Source organism: Phoca vitulina, unplaced genomic scaffold (genome assembly GCF_004348235.1).
Source record: "Phoca vitulina isolate PV1807 unplaced genomic scaffold, GSC_HSeal_1.0 scaffold35, whole genome shotgun sequence".
Lineage (NCBI taxonomy): Eukaryota > Metazoa > Chordata > Mammalia > Carnivora > Phocidae > Phoca > Phoca vitulina.
In genome coordinates, this window is record NW_022589738.1 from 16,619,932 (window position 1) to 16,641,102 (window position 21,171).

The 21,171-nt window shown below is 44.1% G+C and overlaps 1 protein-coding gene and 1 pseudogene across 2 annotated transcripts in view; one reads left to right on the forward strand and one right to left on the reverse strand.

Moving 5' to 3' along the window:
• EFHC2 (EF-hand domain containing 2) overlaps window positions 1–21,171 on the reverse strand; it is a 191,347-nt gene that overhangs the window by 71,817 nt on the left and 98,359 nt on the right. For both annotated transcript variants that reach the window (XM_032426549.1, XM_032426550.1), the window contains exons 8-11: window positions 20,249–20,414; window positions 12,076–12,218; window positions 9,235–9,431; window positions 5,525–5,655 (exon numbers count right to left, since the gene is read on the reverse strand). In XM_032426549.1, coding sequence (XP_032282440.1) covers window positions 5,525–5,655; window positions 9,235–9,431; window positions 12,076–12,218; window positions 20,249–20,414 — 637 coding nt within the window. The remainder of the gene's footprint in view (window positions 1–5,524; window positions 5,656–9,234; window positions 9,432–12,075; window positions 12,219–20,248; window positions 20,415–21,171) is intronic.
• LOC116646203 lies at window positions 18,891–19,000 on the forward strand (annotated as a pseudogene).

Sequence of the window (21,171 nt, forward strand, 5' to 3'; positions counted from 1 at the left end):
TGGGGGGGGGAGGATGGGTTAGCCTGGTGATGGGTATTAAAGAGGGCACGTTCTGCATGGAGGACTGGGTGTTATGCACAAACAATGAATCATGGAACACTACATCTAAAACTAATGATGTAATGTATGGGGATTAACATAACAATAAAAAATTAAAATTAAAAAAAAAAAAGAAAGAAAGAAACATGCCAGTGACTCAGGCTCCGCCAATCAGGGCAGCTTATAGAAGACTTTGACTTGGGAGGGATTAACAGGGGAAACCAGCGAGGTGTAGACCATGTTAGGTGTCAGAGGGATCCAGTTTTCAGCAGCGGCACAGGACGCAAGCATGCCAGAAGCAGTGGTGGTGATGGCTGTGGTAAGATGGAGTTCTTGGAAGCAGTGCAAATGGTGCGTTGAGTCATGGGCGGTACAGCAGGGACAGAGGCCATTTTCCCATCAGACAAGTTCTACAGCCCAGTTCTGGGCACTGTTCCTAGAATTTAGTTTCAGGCTTATTTCTCGAGCCCTCCCAATGATATTGTGAACTACCCAGGATCCTTTTAATAAATTCCTTTTTGGTTTAGCTAGCCAGAGACGATTCTCCTTTTTAAAACTAAGGCTTCACCGATACAAAGAACGCCATCAGGCAGTGACAGAATCAAATCAAAGATCCTGCTCTTTTTGATTCCCGGGCCACTGTTTTTTCCATGACATCACGTTATTTATATTTAATGCTTTTACGAAGGTTCAAAACGCTGTTTTTAAAAAATGTATGCCGAGGCTCCCATCTCAAAGATATGCTACGAACACTGTCAGAGTGTCTATTTGGCTCATGATGAGAATAGATATTTGAGTGCTTCTGGAATATATCTTAGTTTTTGCTTTTGTTCATACAGATTCATAGACTTAAAAGATGTTAGACTTACAGTAAAAACACCCATAACAACACAGAGTTGTTTGAATAAAGATAGAGCAAAACCACATAAAGGGAGAGATAATTGTCTGAGATAAATCAGGATGAGATCATTACAATGTTCTAAGCACTAAATTTATATTCTTCTTCCTTGAAGTAAAGGACAGTAATAGGGTGGATTATAACAGTGTTTCCCAACCTCAGTCCACCAATGATGATGTTTATTTTCCACCTTCATGGCCTCCAAGGTTTTTAAGAGTTTCTTCCAACCTTGTTTATTAAAGAATTTTTTTAGAGATTTATTTGAGAGAGAGAAATAGAGAGCACGAGCGGGAGGGCCAGAGGGAGATGGCGAGAGAATCTCAAGCAGACTCTGTGCTGAGCCTGACGTGGGGCTCAGTCTCACGACCCTGAGATCAGGACATGAGCTGAAACCAAGAGTCAGATGCTTAACTGACTGTGCCACCCAGGTGCCCCTAAAGAATGTTTTCAATGACCTCATCGTAGATAAATCTATAACTTAACTGAAATACTGAAAATAAGGCAGATTTCTATTACTAGTTTTGGTGACACAAAGTGGCAACTATTGGGATAAAGGGTTTTTCATTTTCTAGTGTCCACCATACACCACAGCATGCTACAATAAGAACTTTGTATATATTATCATATTTACTCATCACAACTGCTCTAATATAGTGGGTATTATTATCCCCATTTTATAGGTGAAAACACTGTTCAGCAACTTACCGCTGCCAAGCTGACAAATGTTAGAGCTGAGATTTGGACTCGGGTCAGCAAGTCCAAAATCAGATCTTATTTATATTGTACTACCCTCTCAGGAAGAATTTTAATTTTACAAGGGAAAAAACTTTCTCGAGACTCTAAATCTTAGAAGGCATTTATTACATGGATGTTCGCAGGAAATCTCCTGGCCCTGCCGTTGATGATGGGCGTCTAAGGAGGAACTATGTAGTAACTTCCTATGTGCTTTGAGGCCTGAGACACTGGGTCCAGGAGGTAGCTGGGAAAGACACAGGGGTGAACCGGGCGTGGGCCTTGCCCTCTGGGAGCTTGGCCCAGGTGGGGAGAAAAGGTGAGCACGCAGAAAACCAAAATATACACAGGCTCCCTGGGGTAGGGGTCATCTCCAATTGGTAGCTCAAGCCTTGGGGAGGTGGCCAGAGAGAGGGCCCGACCACATCTTCCCTGGCACGGGGCCCTTGCTGCTGCTGCAGCCTATCGTTCAGAATCCAGGGCCCACAAGGGGAAGCCTCACCCTGCGATGTTCGCAATTGCACAAGACGCTGGCCCTGCCAAGCCCAGTCCCTGCCCAGCTCCCTGCTGAGATCTGCCCAGGAGCCACCCGAGGCTCTGAGAAAGGCTCTGAGAAAGGCTCTCTGCGCTCTCCCGGACCACAATCAGCAACTCCCATCGGCCGACCTGACAGACTATAAAAGACAGAACTAGTGACCCCCACAAGGCAGAAAAGAAACATTTCCTCCCCAACCTGCCTCCTGTTTCCACCTGTCCCCGCATTCCTTCAGGCCACTTATGAGGCGATTATCTCAAGAAGGCCCACGCATGAATCCATTCATCTGTTATCAGGCGTGGCATCTTCTGCGGAAGTGGTTGATTACCTCCCACTCTCAAGGTTTCCCTGAGAGAGGCACAAATGTCTGAGAAGAAGGGAAAGGAAATGCCTGGGGCCTGGACCACTGCCCCAGTAGCTCTGAGTCCCCAGGTGCGCGCGGACAGTGCCAGGTATATAAGTAGGGCAGAGACTCAGGGACACGGAGATGAAGCCTGGAGGCCTACACCTCAGTCCTGTCTCTGCCTGCCTACTCCTGCAATGCACAGATTTGCAAGGGGGAGCATTTTACAAGTGTCTTTATAAACCGACATCTGAAGGGCTTCACAATGTCAATGCCCGGAAAGGGCCATAGAGACCACGACATGGGCAAGAGCGAGGTGCAGGTAGGCAGAGTGAGTTGCCCAAGTTGCTTGGCTCGTGAGGGTCAGGCCTAGCTCTCTCTCCCTGACTCCCCTCCAGTCAGAGACAGACAGCCCTTCCCCAGGGCAAGGTAATCAATTATTTGCTTGTTTGCTGCACACCTGGCAACTGAACGGTCCTGAGAAATAGGGCCGCTCGTGAGATGACTCGACAAACATCTATGGTACTTGGCCGGAGCCAATTGTGGGACCTGGCGAGTTAACAACTCAACAGGGGCTACCCGTGGATAGTAGATGAACTGTATTTAACACCTTGTCTTGCCCAGAGTAAGGGCTCCATCAGTGGGGACTTCTACAGAAGTCGTCTTCTAGTGAGATGGAAATAAGGGGGGGTGGGGGGTGGGCAAGGGTCAGACCACGACCAAACTCACATGAAAACACTGAGCGGCTGGGATTGGCCTCTCATCTGGAGACAATGCCACCACTTCCAAACTGGAACCCCCGAGAATAATTCTAGCAGTTGGTCATTCCACTGGGGAATTAAGATATTCACTGAGCCCAGTGCTAGGTGCCGGGGATAGGGCCGTGAACAGGACCATCGAGGTCCCTGGCCCTCGGGAAGTTCCTATTCTAATAGGAGAAGACACACAGGCACACACGCACCAAGTAACCGCTATTTGAATCAAGTACCTGCAAGTTGTACGAAGTGCTATGAAAAAGAGCAGCAAAAAGCTAAGGATAACAGGGATTGATCTACTTTAGGCAGGAGAAGCAGAAAGCAAGCCCCCTCGGCGGAAGTGCCATTGAAGACGAGCCTTAGAATTTGCCCCGGAATGTGGGCATTCTAAGCAGAGGGAAGGGAGTGTGCATAGGCTTGGAGGCAGGCAAGAGCTTGACACGTTTGTTCATTCGAGAAACTGAGCAGCAGCCATCGAGGCCAGAGGACGAGACTGGGGAACAAGAAGTGATTAATACTGGAAACACAAACAGAGTCACATCACTCCGGGCTTAGCCAGCTGCCCCAAAACGTCTGGATCTTACTGTACGGATGATGGCAAGCCATGGAAGGGTTCTGTAGGCCGGGCATGATGACCTGATCTGGTTTCCATCTTAAGGAATTCCTGGCCAGGAGAGGGCCTCAAGATGGGGGGGGGGGGGGGGGGGGGGGAGGAGCTGGTTCTTTCCAAGCACGCGGTGCCTTGAGGCTGTCCTCCATCACACGGCCTGGCGGGCCTTTCTTCCACCCACGGTCAGGGTCAGGCCTCCATCTGCAGAGCAACTTTTCCTCCTTGGATCTCCTGCCCGGGGCCTAAGTGCCTCCCAGAAAGTCCCATAAACTCACTGAAGTGTTTCCAGCAGATTTTGCTAGAGTGTTGGGAGAATGGATGCTTTTGTAAAAGGACACAAAATAACAAAAGCGAAACCACTCCCTCGTTTCTGATGGAAATTTGTTTCTTCCTCCGCAGCTTTCCGCTAGTCCCCGGGCCTGAGCAAGTGTCTTTGCTCTTTCCTCCGTCTCCCTTTATTTTCCAAAAGGCCACGAACATGTGTATGACTATGAACAATAACAAAGAGCTATAAATTCTTATTGACCCCAGAAGGTTGGCAATTCTAAACAATAAAAACATGTCCTGACTGCTCTCAAAAGAACATTCTGGAGATACAAAAGAGCTTTGTTAAGATAACAAATGAGTTTTGGGAACACTTCGGGCCTGATGGTGGCCTCAGGTCACCAGGTATTGATGTAATAGGCAACTCCAGACACAAAGCTGGAAAGATCCCCCCCGCTCCCCCACCACCCTGTCCTGGACTCACTTCCTCACTGGTCAGCTCACATCTTGACTGCAGCAAGTTTCCTATATAGCTTTTGGCCACTACTGTTTTCAGGAGCCAGAATTCTCAGCCTAAAGAGAAAGTCCCCTTTGTCCTCCCATCCATGATTTAATTTACATTCTCCTGAACGCTCCATTCACTTTGTTTTCAGGCTAAGAAGTCTCACAATTGTACTAGATCCTGAATTTGAATTTCCCTGTGTTTCCACTGTTTGGCAATTTGCCTAGGTCAGCCACTGGACAGTCCCAGAATTCAGCTCTACCTTAGAGAAAACCTTTATGGCTCATGATTTCTTATTAGAGTTCTAACTACTGTCCTCTATTTTCCCCTCGATTTCTGTCTTATGTTTTTCAAAACACACGGATGTGTGTAAGCACACCTACACACAGACGCATACCTATCACCTCTTCTCTGATAATCAGGAAAGTTTCCACTCTCTTTTTCCAACTGGATCACATTCCTAGGGAGCTGTCCCTCCTTTGTTCCCCAGATTTCAGAGGGGGTGCCCTTAGCTGCATTTTTTTTTTTCTGCCATTCTCACCCAGATGCATTCTTCCCAGCATTCCCCTGGAGCCTTCAATACCATGATTCACAAGACAACAGAACTGACTTTCTGTGCTTTTGTCTCTCTGTTCTTGCCTATAAGCTCCTTTTATATGCAAATACATAAACTTTACTAGAAATGGACCAAACTTGATCACAAAGTAGTTCGAACACAAAGAAATGTCAAGTCCTAATAAAAAGCATGTAGTAAATTAGTTAGGCAGCACCAGGGAAGAAATTGTTTTTTGCTCTTTGGACAATCTTGAAGGGAAAACAGATTATTGCTGGCAGCATCTGGCTTACCTGAATGTATTATAATCCACCATCTTTGTGTGCCTACAGTCAGCAGCTGCAAATACCTGCTTGATCTCTCTGGATTTTGATTCTTCTTCTTTCAGCTTTTGTAGGACAAGTTCAATGCTGCTCATGGGAAACTGGAGGGTTGGGAGGGAGGGAAAGGAAAGGAAGGATATTAAAACGTGCCTGGGACGTAGGGAGCCTCATCTTTCTGATGGCCCGCAAAGAGACTTCACGCCCTGAACCTGAAGGTAGCTGGGCATGGCTTTCCATAGAGACCAACGCAGAGAAGACACGACTAGAATTAAGTCTCTTTGGTTGCATTTTTAGGACAATGAGTGACATCAACATAGGCCTAGATCCGAGAGAAATGAGCTTAAGCGACAGCAAGCCACAGGAACCAGAAAACAATCCCTCAGCCTTCTCCCCTGAACCCTTGGACGTTGGCCCAATATGTTGGGAGACCCTAATGGAGAGAATGGAGATTCACAATTGGATAAGTGGACCCTCATTTTCTCCGGATCTTAAGAGTGGGCCCCCTGGGACTACTGGCAATCAGACGATGCACTGAGCAGAGCATGGCTGGGTGTCAGAGATCCACATGCACTGTAATCCCCTGACATTCACTCTCTGGCAGCCCCCAGTTGCCATCTCCTACCCTGTGATTAGGTTTTTGACTCTGTAAAAATACTTCTTATTTAATCCAGTAAGGCATAAGCTTGTAAATAATTACAGCTAAGAGCTAAAAAAAAAAATGAGAAGACTAAATATGAAGATTAAAAACATTGATGTTAAATTTAGTATAAAGATCTCTCTTTCCACCAGGGCATTTGGGACCTGTTGCAGCCCCCATCCGCCCCACCTTTCCTCATTGCCTTTCATCTATTTCCATGATTGGATCCATTAGCTCTTTTGCAAAGATATTAAAGAGTATATTAATCTTGGGGTACCTGGTGGCTCAGTCAGTTAAGTGGCCAACTCTTGATTTTGGCTCAGGTCATGATCTCAGGGTTGTGAGATCGAGCCCCGTGTCAGGCTCCGTGCCCAGTGCAGGGCGTGGAGCCTGCTTAAGATTTTCTCTCTCCCTCTCCCTCTGTGCCTCCCCTGCTAAAAACAAAAACAAAAAAACAAACAAACCAAAAAAAACAGAGTATATTAATCTTTCTCTGCTTCAAAAGTCCTTGTTAAGGGTAGTTTTAAAATAATGCAGTTTTCACTTGGGATGCTGATACCAGATAACGTCCTACCCTCTTTTTACCTTTCTGAAAGGAGAAAAGCCCTTTATATCTTACAAATATATATGTATATATACATACACACATACACACTCAAGCTATATGTTAATATATGTATATAATATACATATAAAATACATATATAGAATACACACATGTGTATATAATGCATACATATAATATGTATATATGTACATATAATACATATATGCATATACATATATACATATGTATGTTAACATATAGGTTCGCCCTGTGTTTGAAAACTGAGTCCAAATTCACAATAGCTATTGTAAATTGTACCCTGACTGAGCTTGCTATGGGCCACACAGAGCGAAGCACCTCACATGCATGACAACATCTCCTCTGTGTAGGAACTCTCTGGAAGAGTCACTGTGTAAAGATGAGGGAAGTGGAGCTCAGGGAAAATACATGTCGAAGGCCTCTAAGCCAGGAAGTGTGTAGCCATGTCTCCTAGATGAGCCTGCTGGTCTCCAGAAACCTAACTGCCCAATCATTGAGCCTCTCGCCTGAATTCAGTGCTTTTGAAGGCCCACCAGTTCACAGTTTTATGATAGGCCGAAACCCTAACCCTGCAAATGGAGAAACGGAGTGGTGATCCTGGAGGGTGCCGTGGGGGCCTACCATCCAGAGAAACCATAGAGAAGAGCCGACAGCCCCCCACCGGCCGTACCTTCTGGCCATACTCTGCCTAGGCCGTTTTCCTTCAGGGACACCAGAGCTGGGCCACTGTTGCCTGACCTGGCACTTCTATAGGCAGCCTTTGACTTCGGACTCCCCATCAGCCTGGCTGACACTTTCTTAGAGCTGTACTGTGTCCGGAGGCCTTTTGCGTCCCACCCTCCTTCCTTCCATCTCCTTTCTCAGGGGTCAGACCTACAGCTCAGGCTCCCCACCTGCTCTTGCTCCTTCCTCGCTTATCCTTCATATGCGTTTCCCCTGGTATGTCCCTTGCTTATCTAATTCAGCCTTGGCACCTGCTGCTCAGAGGACCCAAACAGAGGATGATGGGATATACACAGAGAGACTGATATTAGCAACTCACCCGAGCATTTTACATACAAATGAAACAGAATTGGTACTGTGTATAGAGATATAGAAAAAGATACAGATACAGATATAATTGGCACATAAACATTATTACTTACAGGCAGACTTTTTTTTATTTGAGAGAGAGAGAAACAGCATGAGAGGGGATAGGGTCAGAGGGAGAAGCAGGCTCCCCACCGAGCCGGGAGCCCGATGTGGGACTCGATCCCAGGACTCCGGGATCATGACCTGAGCCGAAGGCAGTCGCTTAACCAACTGAGCCACCCAGGCGCCCCAGGCAGACTTTTTTTTTAAAGACTTCTAAAAATTTATTTGAGAGAGAAAGAGAAAGAAAGAGAGAGAGCATGGACAGGGGGAGGGGCAGAGAGAGGGAGAAGCAGACTCCTTGCTGAGCAGCAAGCCTGACCCGGGGCTCCATCTCAGGACCCTGGGATCATGACTCTGGCCAAAGGCTGACGCCCAACCAACTGAGCCACCAAGGTGCCCCCTTACAGGCAGACTTTTAAAATAAATTATTTCTAGGGACGCCTGGGTGGCTCAGTCAGTTAAGCATCTGCCTTCAGCTCAGGTCATGATCCCGGGGTCCTGGGATCGAGCCCCACATCATGCTCTCTGCTTGCTGGGAAGCCTGCTTCTCCCTCTGCCTCTGTGTTCCCTCTCCCTCTGTGTGCTCCCAGGTGCTCGCTCACTCACTCTCTCAAGTAAATAAATAAAGTCTTTTAAAAAAAAGTGTTTCTAGGTAGATTTTTCAATATTAGGCAATATCTCTCAAATATACGTGTTTGTACAGCAAACCAGTCCACACTTAAAATCAAGATTTCATCAACGCATTATTTTTACAGACCAGCACTGCCAATACTAGTACTTTTACTAACAGTACCCAGCTGCCATCTTGTTTCCAACGAAAAAAACTCCCGGAGCTTGCTGTTGCCAATTTGTCCTTGAATTCTTATGTAGGCCTCAGGTAGCTCCTGTTCTGGAAAGTTGCAACCCCAGCAACTATCGGGTTCCCTTGGGGTTTCTGTTTGTTCAGTTCTTGGCCTTCTGTGCAGGCCTGTGCCAATTAACGGGGACGGCACAGTGTGTGGCACCAGATTTTCTTCCTTTCCTATAGTCACTGAATCTCTTTATGAAAACATTGTCAGCGTCAGCAGAAAACCCAGGAAACTTGATTCAACCCTGGGCCTGCCTCCTGCCTGTGCCCGGCATCCGTGCCGCTGGGCAGTGGAGGGCCCAGCATGTAAACAGAGGAGATCGGGACCTGTGGCCAAGTCGCGCAGATCCATTATTCATGGCCACGTGTGTGAATGCACAATGTAAGACCGGCAGGAAGAAAAAAAGGCCTAGAGAAAGAAAAACACAGACTGCAGAGTGCTGAGGGGCAAGCCGAAAGTTCCACAGTCAGCTCACCTTATCTGAATTCATTTCCATGTAGTTTAAGGTGTACTCGTCAGCATTGAGCAAAAGAAACAGGTAGCCATTCACGTTCACTTTGGCTCCGATATATAGCTCCTCGGCCTTGACATATTCTGATAGTTCACTTTTAAAGACCTCTTGTCCAGGCTTCTTAACACGAATTCTTTTCAAGAACTTCCCGCCAGTAATCCCTATAGAAAAAGAGAAAAGTTAATGAGTAGCCTTTATTCTTCAAAGAACCATACAACTTGCCTTTAGAGTTCCTTCATGCTCAAACACAGACCATACAGCTTAGCTTGTGAACTCACACCGCCTATTCTTCTCAGACCCGAGGGGAGAATGAAGCAGTGGGTGAACAGTAGACTCCCTAGGTGAATGTGTAAAGAAAAAAAAAGAGGTACGGCATCCCAGCCTTTTCTTTCCCCTCTCTACTCCCTTCCTAGTCCAAACACTCAAATAAACACTTAGTAAGCGTCTGCTATATGCCCAGCAGCATACTGAGAACCGGGACATTCGGAAGATACCCCACTTCAGTGCACGTTTGAATAGTACCACGTAGAAAGTTCCCCACTTGAGCTTATTTCCATCTATCTGTCCCAGATGATGTCTTATATTTATTCCGACACGCGGATTAAGTGTAGGATGCCCAGCTTCTGGAAAGGAGCTTACTTAACTGTTTGAAGATAACTCTGGGAGTTCTGTAACTTTTTTTTTCCTACAGGCCAAATATCTTTGCTTCTTTTAGCAATGCCACATATTTCTTACTTTTCAGAATTCTGACCATTTCATCTGCTCTCTTCTGGGGATTATCTGGGCTTGTTTTTGTTTTTTTGTGGCTTGTTTTTGTTTTTTTGTGGCTCTTGGAAAGCAGCAAGCAGAACTGAAGATGAAACTCCAGGATCTTCTCACTGCTACTGAACTGAAACCTTCAGTCATCTGAACACAAGCTGAAGCCAGATGAGCTTTGGGGGTCAGCTTCATTACACTCCTGCCACATTCAAACCCCAGAGGTGGTGGAAAGACACAGGTTTTGTAGCCAAACAGAGCTGGAATCTGTCCTGGCTCTGTCGCTTGCTGGATGATCTTGAGGAGTTATTTAATCTCTTGGAACCTCTCTGAATTCTCACCAGTAAAACGGGAATAAAATTTGTAGGGAGCCATAAAAATGTGCCTTTCAGATCACCTATTGTGGAGAACGTAGTTGACAAAGGCCCCCGTGGCTATGCTCTGAAACCTATCCCTGGGTTTGGACCGAGGTCACGCTTCCCACAGGCTGCTGCCGACAAATGACAGGATAATGCAGGGATAGCAAGGTAGGCCCATTCCTGCAAGACGGAGGCTCCTCCGACTAGTGACTTTGGCTCTTGGGTTCCTGGTCAACCTTGCTGAAACTTGCTTAGAATCTCCCTGCAATCTAAGACTTTCTTTCCTTTCTTCCTTCCTGCTGTCCTTCAGAGGAGTGAGACCTACACTGCGTCCGATGGCTCTCCTGGCCTCTTCTGGCTCCCTCCACAATTTCCCTTGCTGGCATTTTCCCTAATAAATCTCTTGTATATTCAGTCCCATCTTGGGGTTTGGACAAAACTTAACCTCATGAAGTTTTTCTAGGGATAACAGTAGGTAATCATGGCTGCTATTATTACTAGTAAGCTTGCAATTGACGTCTATCACCCTGTTTTATGAATGCTGCAGTCTGTTTGGCCATAATCTTCCCCACTCTAGATGTACAGAGTTGATTTCTTTTTTTTTTTTTTGTAGGCTCCACACCCAACATGGGGCTTGAACTCACGACCCTGAGATTAAGAATCTCATGCTCTACCAAGTAGGTGCCCCCAGAGTTGATTTTTTGACCTTTAAGACATGACTTTCTACTTACTCCTATTTGAGTTCATATTTCAGGATTTGATCCATTATTCAAATCACTATGCAGCCTGACTTATTCATACAAATTATTCATTATTCATTGGTGTGCAGAGTGGCTCACAGCAGCTCATAAGGGCTGACTATTAGATTTTTGGGGATTTCTGCAAGCCAGTTGTTAGTGTTGGTTGCTTGAAATTGACTATGGTTGAGGTATCTGCCCCGTGATGACTGGCAAGTGTTACAGATTGGGGCTTTAAAATTTTTTTCAGAGAGCCAGTTCACCAGCACACCACTGATTCTTCTTCCCAGATGTGTCTTCGGCACAGATAAAAGTTGTAAATGTGTTGGGACAAAGAGCAAAGCCCTAGAGTTCCATAATTCGGTAAGTCAAAATCAACGGCTCGCCTCAGCAATGTCCACAGCATCAGCACACTGCAGAGAGGCATTCCGTGGGCCTGGGTGCTGGAACCTTGGCAAGAGCCTTGACAGACAGAGAAGCCAGAGGCAGACAGACTTTGAAGATTAAATTTGTTAAAATCTGGGATCGTCTTATAGTTAAGCAAATATTTTGTAAGTGGTACTATCAAAAATAGAGATTTCCTCTTGTCTTGCTGTCTTTGCATGGAACTGGCGGTAGACAGACCATGATTCTGAAGCCCCCGGATTCCACAGAGGAACCTCAGAGGCCACAGCAGAAAGGAATAGTTTCCAAAAGGAGGCATCCAGAGTCTCCCAGCCCTGAGCCAACCAAACTGTTCCTGTTCCTCTTTCATCACTTTGTATGTCTGGGTTCCCATTTAAGAGAGCTTTGTAAAATGAACTTTGGTGGTTAAAAAAAAAAAAAAAGGAAAAGAAAAGAAAGCCACTATCTTAGTCATCTAGGCTATAAAATCAGACCACGCTCCCTAACTTTCAAAATGAAGAGACGGTTACTTGGTCTGAGAAAATTGCTGTAAGAGCTATGCCTCTTACCTGAATTCCTCTCTATAGGTTCAAACACTGAAATTGTGTCATCACTGAGAAAGTACGAAATAACAAACATCCTGTCCACGTCTGCACGTTTTTGTGTGAAGAGTTTTGCAAAAAACCGGAGTGTATTGCTTATGTTGCCATAGCTAAATGGAAGAGAAATGAAGGTTACAGCCTTATTACATATGTTAAAAAAAAAAACAAACCTGTAAAAGGTGTGCTATTTTTTTTTTTTTTTTGAGGTATAATTGACTTACAACATTATATTAGTTTCGGGTATACAACATGATTCGCTACGATCACCGAAATAAGACTACTCAACATCCATCACCCCATATAGATACACATTTTGTTTCTTGTGATGAGAACTTTTAAGATCTACTCTCTTTGCAACTTTGAAATATGCAATACGGTATATTTGACTATAAACACCATACTGTATATTACATCCCCAGGACTTACTTATTTTATAACTGCAAGTTTGTACCTTTTGACCCCTTTCACCCATTTCACCCACCTCCCCCATCCGCCAGGTGTGCCATGGTTTTAAGAGAGTAGCATAAACTCTCTGAGGTTGAAAAAGTTCAACCACCTTCTTATTAAGGCTTTAGATCTATATGCAGAGGAATTTTTTCAGTTTATTAAAATCTCTCTTATTCTTTATATGTCCAGGGTAACCCACTGGGAAAATGTACCCAAAACAGATGTCATAAACACACTCCTCAAACCAGCTGCATTGAACAGCTGTTTCCTACTCACAAGGCTGGTCAGTGACCACAACAATCATGTCAGCAGGAAGGACAACACCTGGCCTTCACTGGCCAAGCAGCAAGAGGATGTGTCCTGCCAGTGCCTGGAGCCACGACCCCATGTCCACCTCCCACGTTCTCAGGCCCATTTCCTTGCTTCCTTCCAGCCCCACATCCTCTCCTCCCTGAACCACTCCCCCAGCTCCCCAACATCCCTCCAACTCCCTTCAAGAGAAAAATTACCCCTTCCCTTTCAAATGCTAAATTAAATAATGCCAGATTAAATATAGCACTTATCACCCATATTGTGAGTGGCTATTACAGGTCTGTTTTCCCAGGGCAGGGACTGTGCCTTATTAACCATTGACTAATACAATACTTTTTACATTATAAGTACTCAATAAATGTTGGTAGAAAGTTGTTAAAAGATCCATATAAATTGAAATTTGCACTCAGAACCCTGCACATGAATAGAATAGTACAGTAGATTGAAGAAGGGATCGAATTCTAGAATCAAAAGTTCCCAAAGTTGACTGCCTGGTCGCTGAAGAAATTAATTTATGGTCCATCAGCAGAAGCATGTCTGTGGAAATCAGCTAATGAAAGGTGGCCTTTGTAAAATGTTAACCCGTGGGGAGGTCTTTGGTAACCAAAATCATTACCTCAAGGAGGCACAGAATAAAATAAACCGTGAACTTCAGTTCCCTGTCACAACTCGAAACAGGGAGGCCCTCGCTTTCAGATTCTCCTACGCCGAATTCATTCTTTCCCTGTGGTCAGTGACGAAAACACAACAACAAAACAACAACAAAACAGAACCCGTATTTCCTATTTGCTTTTCTCTGCCTCTTTCTCAGACTGTCCAAGGAAGAAGGGCTGAAAAAGCATGGCGCCAAAATTCCCAGCTACGCCGGCGTAAGGCCTCACGTGAGGTGGAAAGGAGCAGTTTGGGAGGCTCGCCTCAGGGAACCCCGGGGCAAAACAGCCAGGGCTCCACTGCTCTGTCTTCTTTGTTCCTAGTTTCCCTGGCTTCAGAGAGACATCAGATAGCATGGGGGCAGCCATACCCTGTCAGTCATCTTCTCTGGTACATAACTGGATTTATAAGCAACAAACAGATTTGGTAACCCCCATATCTCACGAAGGAGCCGTTAATTTTCACAGATACCAAAAATATCACTGAAACAACTGAAGGAGGTTTAACATCAGGCCAAATGAACACTACTGTAAATATAGCTTCTTCGAACTTAACGTACGTTTAAGAAGTGTGTATGTTAAGTGTGGGTTTTTTCACTTTCAAAATGCCATTTTTTTTTTTTTTTCACCTAAGTCTTATGTTCTGGAGAGCTCGTCCGTCAGGAATATAATTTACTCAAACAAAGTCTTTAGAGCAACAGTTCACAAAGTTTGTTGTGTTTCAAAGTCACCTGGGGAACTTGTTAAATATACAGAATCCAGAGTCCTACCCCCAGAGATATGGATTCAGTAGTTAGCTTGCATCCCCAGAAACCTGCATTTTTAATAAGCTCCCCAGGAGGTTCTGATGAAGAGCCCCCAGAGCCCACTTTGGAAAACACTGCAAGTATCTTCAGCTATTTCCTTGACTAATAAGCTAATTATCAAAGGTCTCCAAACTCTCTTTTTATCACAATACTCCTCCTCACACTCAAAAAACTAGCCTTTTCCCTGCTTCCCATTATACCACCTATACTGCTCTGTCTGGCTTTCTGGGCCACGGATAGGTTCAGACACACCCACCTACAGCTACCTGTCGTAACCATGCGTAACATACGGGTGACCCTTGAACAACACAGGTTTGAACTGCACAGGTCTACTTAGACGCGGATTATTGTTGTTGCTGTTTTATAAATACAGTACCCTACAAGGAATCACTTGGTCATCCACTTCTCAGCGTATGTTCACTCCCTTGGTGATCTCTTCTAGTATCAAGCCTTTAAATATCATCTACATGTCGATGACTTCCAAACTTCTATCTTTAACTCAGACCTCTCTCCCGAACCCCAGATTGATATAGATGTATCTCCAAACGCCTACTCAGTATCTCCATCTGATAGCTAAGAGACATCTCACACTTCACCTGTGCCCAAACTGAACTTACTGTTCTACCTATATAGTCTTTCCCATCTCGGTAGACAGCAACTCTATCCTTCCAGTTGCTGAGGCCAAAACCCTGGGGAGTCATCCTTAACGCCTCTCTGCTTTTGGACTTCATGTCCAAATCTGTCAGGGAACCCCATTAGCTTGACCTTCAAAATAGTTCCAGAATCTGCTATGTCTCATCACTTCCATGGCACCCACCCAGATCCAAGTCATCGTAACTTTTCTCTTGGATGACTGTGGTGGGCTCTGAACTAGTCCTTACTCCCGCCATTGCCCTTCCACACTCTACTCTCAACACTGCAGCTGGAGTGATTCCTTTAATATGTAAATCAGATCAAGTCTCTACCCCCTGCTCTGATTTCCCAACAGCTCCGCTTATCACTCAAAGTCAAAAGAACCCTTATAATGGTCTGCAAGGCCCTACTGCATCCGATCCCCCATTAACTCTTCTAATCTATCTACTCTGCCTTTTACTCACATCTTCTATCCATGTCAGCCTGCTTCTTGCTCAGGGCCCTTACATCAACTGTTCCTTCTGCCCAGAACATATTTCCTCTCCTTAGTAAGGCCCATCCAGACCACACTATTTTAAAAATGAAACCAGAGGTGCTCCTCAGCACTGCCCTGTTAGTTCCTCTTTATTCTTCTCATAGCAACTTCTTACTTGCTTTACTTTGTCCATGGTACTTAATACCTTCTCCACACTTACAGAATGCACTTAGGGGTTTTCTGTGGTGTGTACTGTCTGCCTCCCTCAGCTAGACTAAGTCCTATGAGGGTAGGGCTGCGTGTCTGCTTTGTTCACTGATGGATCCCAAGCCCCTAAATCAGTGCTTGGCAAACGGGCAGGTACCCTGTGAATATTTGTTGACCAGGAAAATGAATGGTTCGCTCAGGGCTATGTACCCACCGAAAACCTCAAAAACAGCGAAAGCTATATACTCTTGGGGTTGGAAGAGACATGAAGGCTTATTTTTATTGATGAGAAAATAACTTTTTAAGAGAAAACAGCATGACTGATGGAGACAGCAGGTGGACAACATCTGAAGCAAGTCAGAGATTAAGATTAAACCGTGAATTTTGGGATACTCTATGGCTATGAATAGCACAAGTCTGGGATAATAGCCTTCCTGGTGGGAAGTCATCTGTCTCTTCTATCCATAAGAACTGGAAGGGTGAAGCTTATTCTCTTTGCTTACTTATTTATCCATTCCTTCTCTTCTTGGACAAAATATTTAATGAGCCCCAAGCATGTAGCCAGCGCTGTTCTAACTCTGAGGGAAGCACTAAAGCCTGTCCCTGCCCTCAAGGAGCTCTTGATCTAGGGGGACACCACGATTACATAAACAAGTAATTGCCACACACTGTGAAAAGTACAGGCTCTGGGGCAAGAAAGGTAAACTCCAGGAGTCAGACTTCTCTGGGTTCAAATCCCAGTTCAACTAAAAATTAGCTGGGTGAGCTTGGGCAAATTGCACAACATCTCTGACCCTCAGTTCCCTCGTGTGAAGAATGGGTACGATAATATTATTTACTCTATGAGGTGGTTTTGAGGAGTACATGAGATCAAGTATTATAAAGTAGTTCACACACCATAATCACAAATTGCTTATTAGTAGAAGTATTATTATTATTACTACTACTAGAGGTATGACCAGCAGAGTATTGTGAGCACACAGAGAACAGAGTAATTCTACCAGCGCAGCAAGAAGGATATTATTCTGGTTCTCCCAAATCAGACTAGACAATCTGCCCAGCAGGCCACCACAGTGAATTTTTACCCAGAAAATAAAGACCTTCATTCCATCAAAAACCTCATATGCTCTAATTTGGAACTATTTCCTCCTCCAGCGATTCAAAGTAGATCACCAGTAACCTCATACAAGGATTAGCACCTAGGAAATTTCTAACAGCAACATACATATAATCAACATATGTCACACACAACTGCACATCACAATTCACAGTTTATTTGCATGAAGAAACTGTTTTTTGCATGCTTTGTGGGATCGTCTTCCTTAGGTTCTCACAGTTTTAAAACTTTGAGTTATTCAAACTCATGTGTAAGTCTCCAGCTGAATGTGCCAGTTACTATGGAAACAAGGTCACTGTGTGGGAGGAGCTTGAGGGAAGTGTATTCCTGGCACAGAGCGGGCAGTGGACAGAAAGAAACAAAATTAGACACATTTGTGCCTGTACCACCGTCGTCCAGCCCCGACAGCAGGACGAGAACGTGGAATGCTGTCTACAGTCCATGCTCTGTGGGCAAGTTGATGCGGTGTAGACAGAAAGAGAGACTAAGGCAACTACCCACAAGGAGCTGTTTTCCCCCCCGGGTTCCAGAAGCAACACCCTAGATCATATTTCATCTTGTTTACTTATAAGAAAAATTTCCTCTCCTTTTACAATAGGGACATTCTTCTTGCCCGCCTCCTTCGGGTGGCTGCCCTAAAAAACAGCAGCTGGTGAAAAGTATCCATCAGAAGTCCTGCCCTGGAACCTCACTATAAACTCTGTTATCCATAAGGAGGATGGAGTATGAGTTGGGGTCCCTCTTATGTGATGGAAAGCAGTGGTTCTCAAAGTCCGGTGCGCATCAGACCCTGGAAGGCTGGTTAAAACACAGTACCGGGTCCCACCACCTCCACCCCCCTCCCCAGAGTTTCTGCCTTAATAGGTCTAGGATGAGGCACGAGTTAGTGTTTCTACCACTGTGGGGAGTAACATCAATTCTAAAAGTTAAAAAACAGAACCCTAAAGTCCTTCAAAATAAAGGATTAGGTTTGTTTTTTTTTTTAAAGATTTTATTTTTATGTCATCTCTACACCCAACATGGGACTCAAATGTACAACCCCGAGATCAGGAGTCACATGCTCCACCGACTGAGCCAGCCAGGTGCCCCAAGGATTATTTCTTAAAAGTTTGCAAAGGCCATAATGTCAGGGCAAAGACAACCTTTTAGACAGTCTATACAATTCTTACTATATTTTCACCATCTTTACAAATACGGCAAAATGATTATTCTATGTCAAAATGTTCTGTGATTGTATCCAATCCCATTAAATTTTATATCAAATTCAGGATGCTGTCTTTTTCATCTCCTTCTCCTGGTCTTACTGCATGTTCCTTTATCATTTTTCTCCACTGGTTCTCCTGACTCAGTACTCCCCTCACATGGGACTTCAATGGTAAACCCACATCCTATGCAAACAACTGCAACATCTTCCGACCACTTTTTTCCCCAACTTCTTTTTCCAGGGCCTGCTTTCCCTGCAGAAGTAAAAAAGTAGCCATGGGCAGTGCCCACATTCTATACACACGATGGAGCGACAGATTTTTCCTTGTATATATTAGGAATACTTTTGAAAGTCCATCTTTTGAAATTATATTCGGCCATGGGAGCAATCTACGGTTAGTAAACTCAGCCAAACTTCTCAAAGGAAAACATTATTTGTCAAATAATAGCCTGAAAAATACTTCAGAGTCACTAAAGCCTCTAAACCAAGGGTAGGCAAACTACAGTGTGTGGATCAAATATGGCCAGCCACCTGGTTTTGCGTGGGCTGTGAGCTAAGAATGGTTTTCACGTTTTTAAACGGGTGAAAACATCAAGAGAATATTATTTGGTGATATGTAAAACTTATATGAAATTCAAATGTCAGTGTCCATACACAAAGTTTTATTGGAACACAGTCACGCATTTGTTTATGGACTCTACAGCTGCTTTCACACTATGATGACAGAGCTGGGTGGTTGTAACAGAGGCCGTATGGCCTTCAAAGCCAAGAACATCTACTATCTGACTCTTAAAGAGAAATTTTGCTGACCCCTACTCTATACCACTTCCTAGGGACCATCTTGAGGAGATATATGTATGGAAAGGCAACATGATTGGGGATAATACAGTTTTAAGGGCTTCTAGATGACACATTAAAAATAATCACTCAAGCGATCAGTTTGGCAGCACTTATACTAAAGTTGGAACAATACAGAAAAGATGAACATAACTCCTGTGTCATTAGGATGACAAGCAAATTTGTGGAGTGTTCCAATATTTTTAAAAAATAAAAATAATAAATAATAAAAGAAAATAACCATTCAGTGGTGAGGAAGTGGAGAAAAGGGAACCTCTGCACACTGTTGGTGGGAATGCGAACTGGGGCAGCCACTCTGGGAAACGGTATGGAGGTTCTTCAAGAAAGTTAAAACCACCATATGATCTAGCCATTCCACTTCTGGGTATATATCCAGAGGAAATGAAATCACTGTCTCAAAGAGATACCCACACCTCTGTGTTTACTGCAGCATTATGCACAATAGCCAAGACACAGAAGCAACCTAAGTGTCCAGCGACAGATGAATGGATACAGAAGATGTGGTATATACATACGCAATGGAGTATTATCCAACCATAAAAAAGGAGGAAATCCTGCCATTTGTGACAACATGGATGGACCTCGAGGGCATTATGCTAAGTAAAATAAGTCAGACAGAGAAAGACAAATACTGTATGATCTCACTTATGTGTGGAATCTCAAAAAACCAAACTCATAGAAACTGATCAGATTGGTGGTTGCCAGAGATGGGGGGTTGGGGGTGGGCAAAATGGGTAGAGGGAATCAAAAGGTACAAACTTCCAGTTGTAAGATCAGTAAGTCCTAGGGATGTAATGCACAACATGGTGACTGTATCTAACAATACCCTTTTGTATATTGAAAAGTTGCTGAGAGACTAGATCTTAAAAGTTCTCATCACAAAAGAAAAAAAATTGTTAACTGTGGGAGGTAACTTTCTTCTAATCTTCTGATGGTGATCATTTTTTCAAAATATATACATATCCAATATTGTGTTACACCTTAAAATTATGTAATATTGGGGCGCCTGGGTGACTCAGTTGGTTAAGCATCTGCCTTCGGCTCAGGTCATGATCCCAGGGTCCTGGGATCAAGTCCGGCATTGGGCTCCTTGCTCAGCAGGGAGCCTGCTTCTCCCTCTGCCTGCCCCTTCCCCTGCTTGTGTGTGTGTCTCTCTCTCTGACAAATAAATAAATAAATTTTTAAAAATATATATATAATGTTATATGTCAATTATACCTCAATAAAACTGGGACAGAAATAAAATAACCACTCAACAAAGAACCTCTTAATACTTGGATGTTAATCAGTTTCATTGAAAAGCTATAATGGCATGTTCCTGAACTCTTAACCACATGAGCTGAGTGCCACGTGTTCCGCCATGAGGACTACAGTATAAACCCCAAACACATTTGGGAAAGATCAGACTGAAATCATGGTTCCCTCAAGCACCTGTCTTTTTCCAGGAACTTCTTGAAGTTCTTCTGATGAGGTGTAGGCATGAGGCTTATGCAGGAGCGGAGAGAATCCTCTTCAGAACCAAAGCCGGTATAAGGTGGAAATTTCCTTTCTATTTTTGGAGGAGGTGGAGCCTTGCATGGAATCGAGGTGAAGTTCTCTACAACAAAACAAAGGCCAATGAAACATCAATATTTTTTTTTGCCCTGATTGTGGCTGTTTTGAAAGGTTTGTTATGTTTTCAAGATGGACATGGAGATCTTTGTGGACTATTTTAAACTCTTTCAAACAAAACACAGCAAATCCTGTGAGGGTAGGTTTCAATCATGTTTACAAAAACCACAGAACTCACTCAATAATCGCCATTGGTTCAAAACAGAGAAAGAAAAAAAGAAACTGCCTATGTCGAATAAGTAAACATTTATCTTTTGTCATCACACCTCCATGTCTGACTATTTTTGGTTCTTCCCTGATTTTTCCAATGATAACGAAAATTCAAACTTGGAACTTTTTGCCACCCATCGCCTGTTTTAACCTGCAGCTTAGCCCCCTCCTCTCTTCAGTCAACACTCACTCTTCAAATTCCTTTCCAAACAGGACTGACTCCTGTTTTGCCTTTACCTTCCCCATCCGCTGTCCCCTCCTCCTGTGTCCAACTTTTTCAGGCCTCTCTCTTTCCTCCAACTCAACCCCAGGCCATGGCACTTCCCCATCTAGTGACAAAACAAAACCAAAACTTCTCACCAGCCACCGCTCTGGATTGCTCTTATGACTGCCCAAGAAAAGATTGCAATTGTACTAAAATGTGACGAAGCAAAACAAAACAAAACAAACAAACAAAAAAAACAAAAACCACACAAAAATAAAACCGAAAACAAATACACAAAACTTTAAAAATAATCCCTGCTTACTCGCTC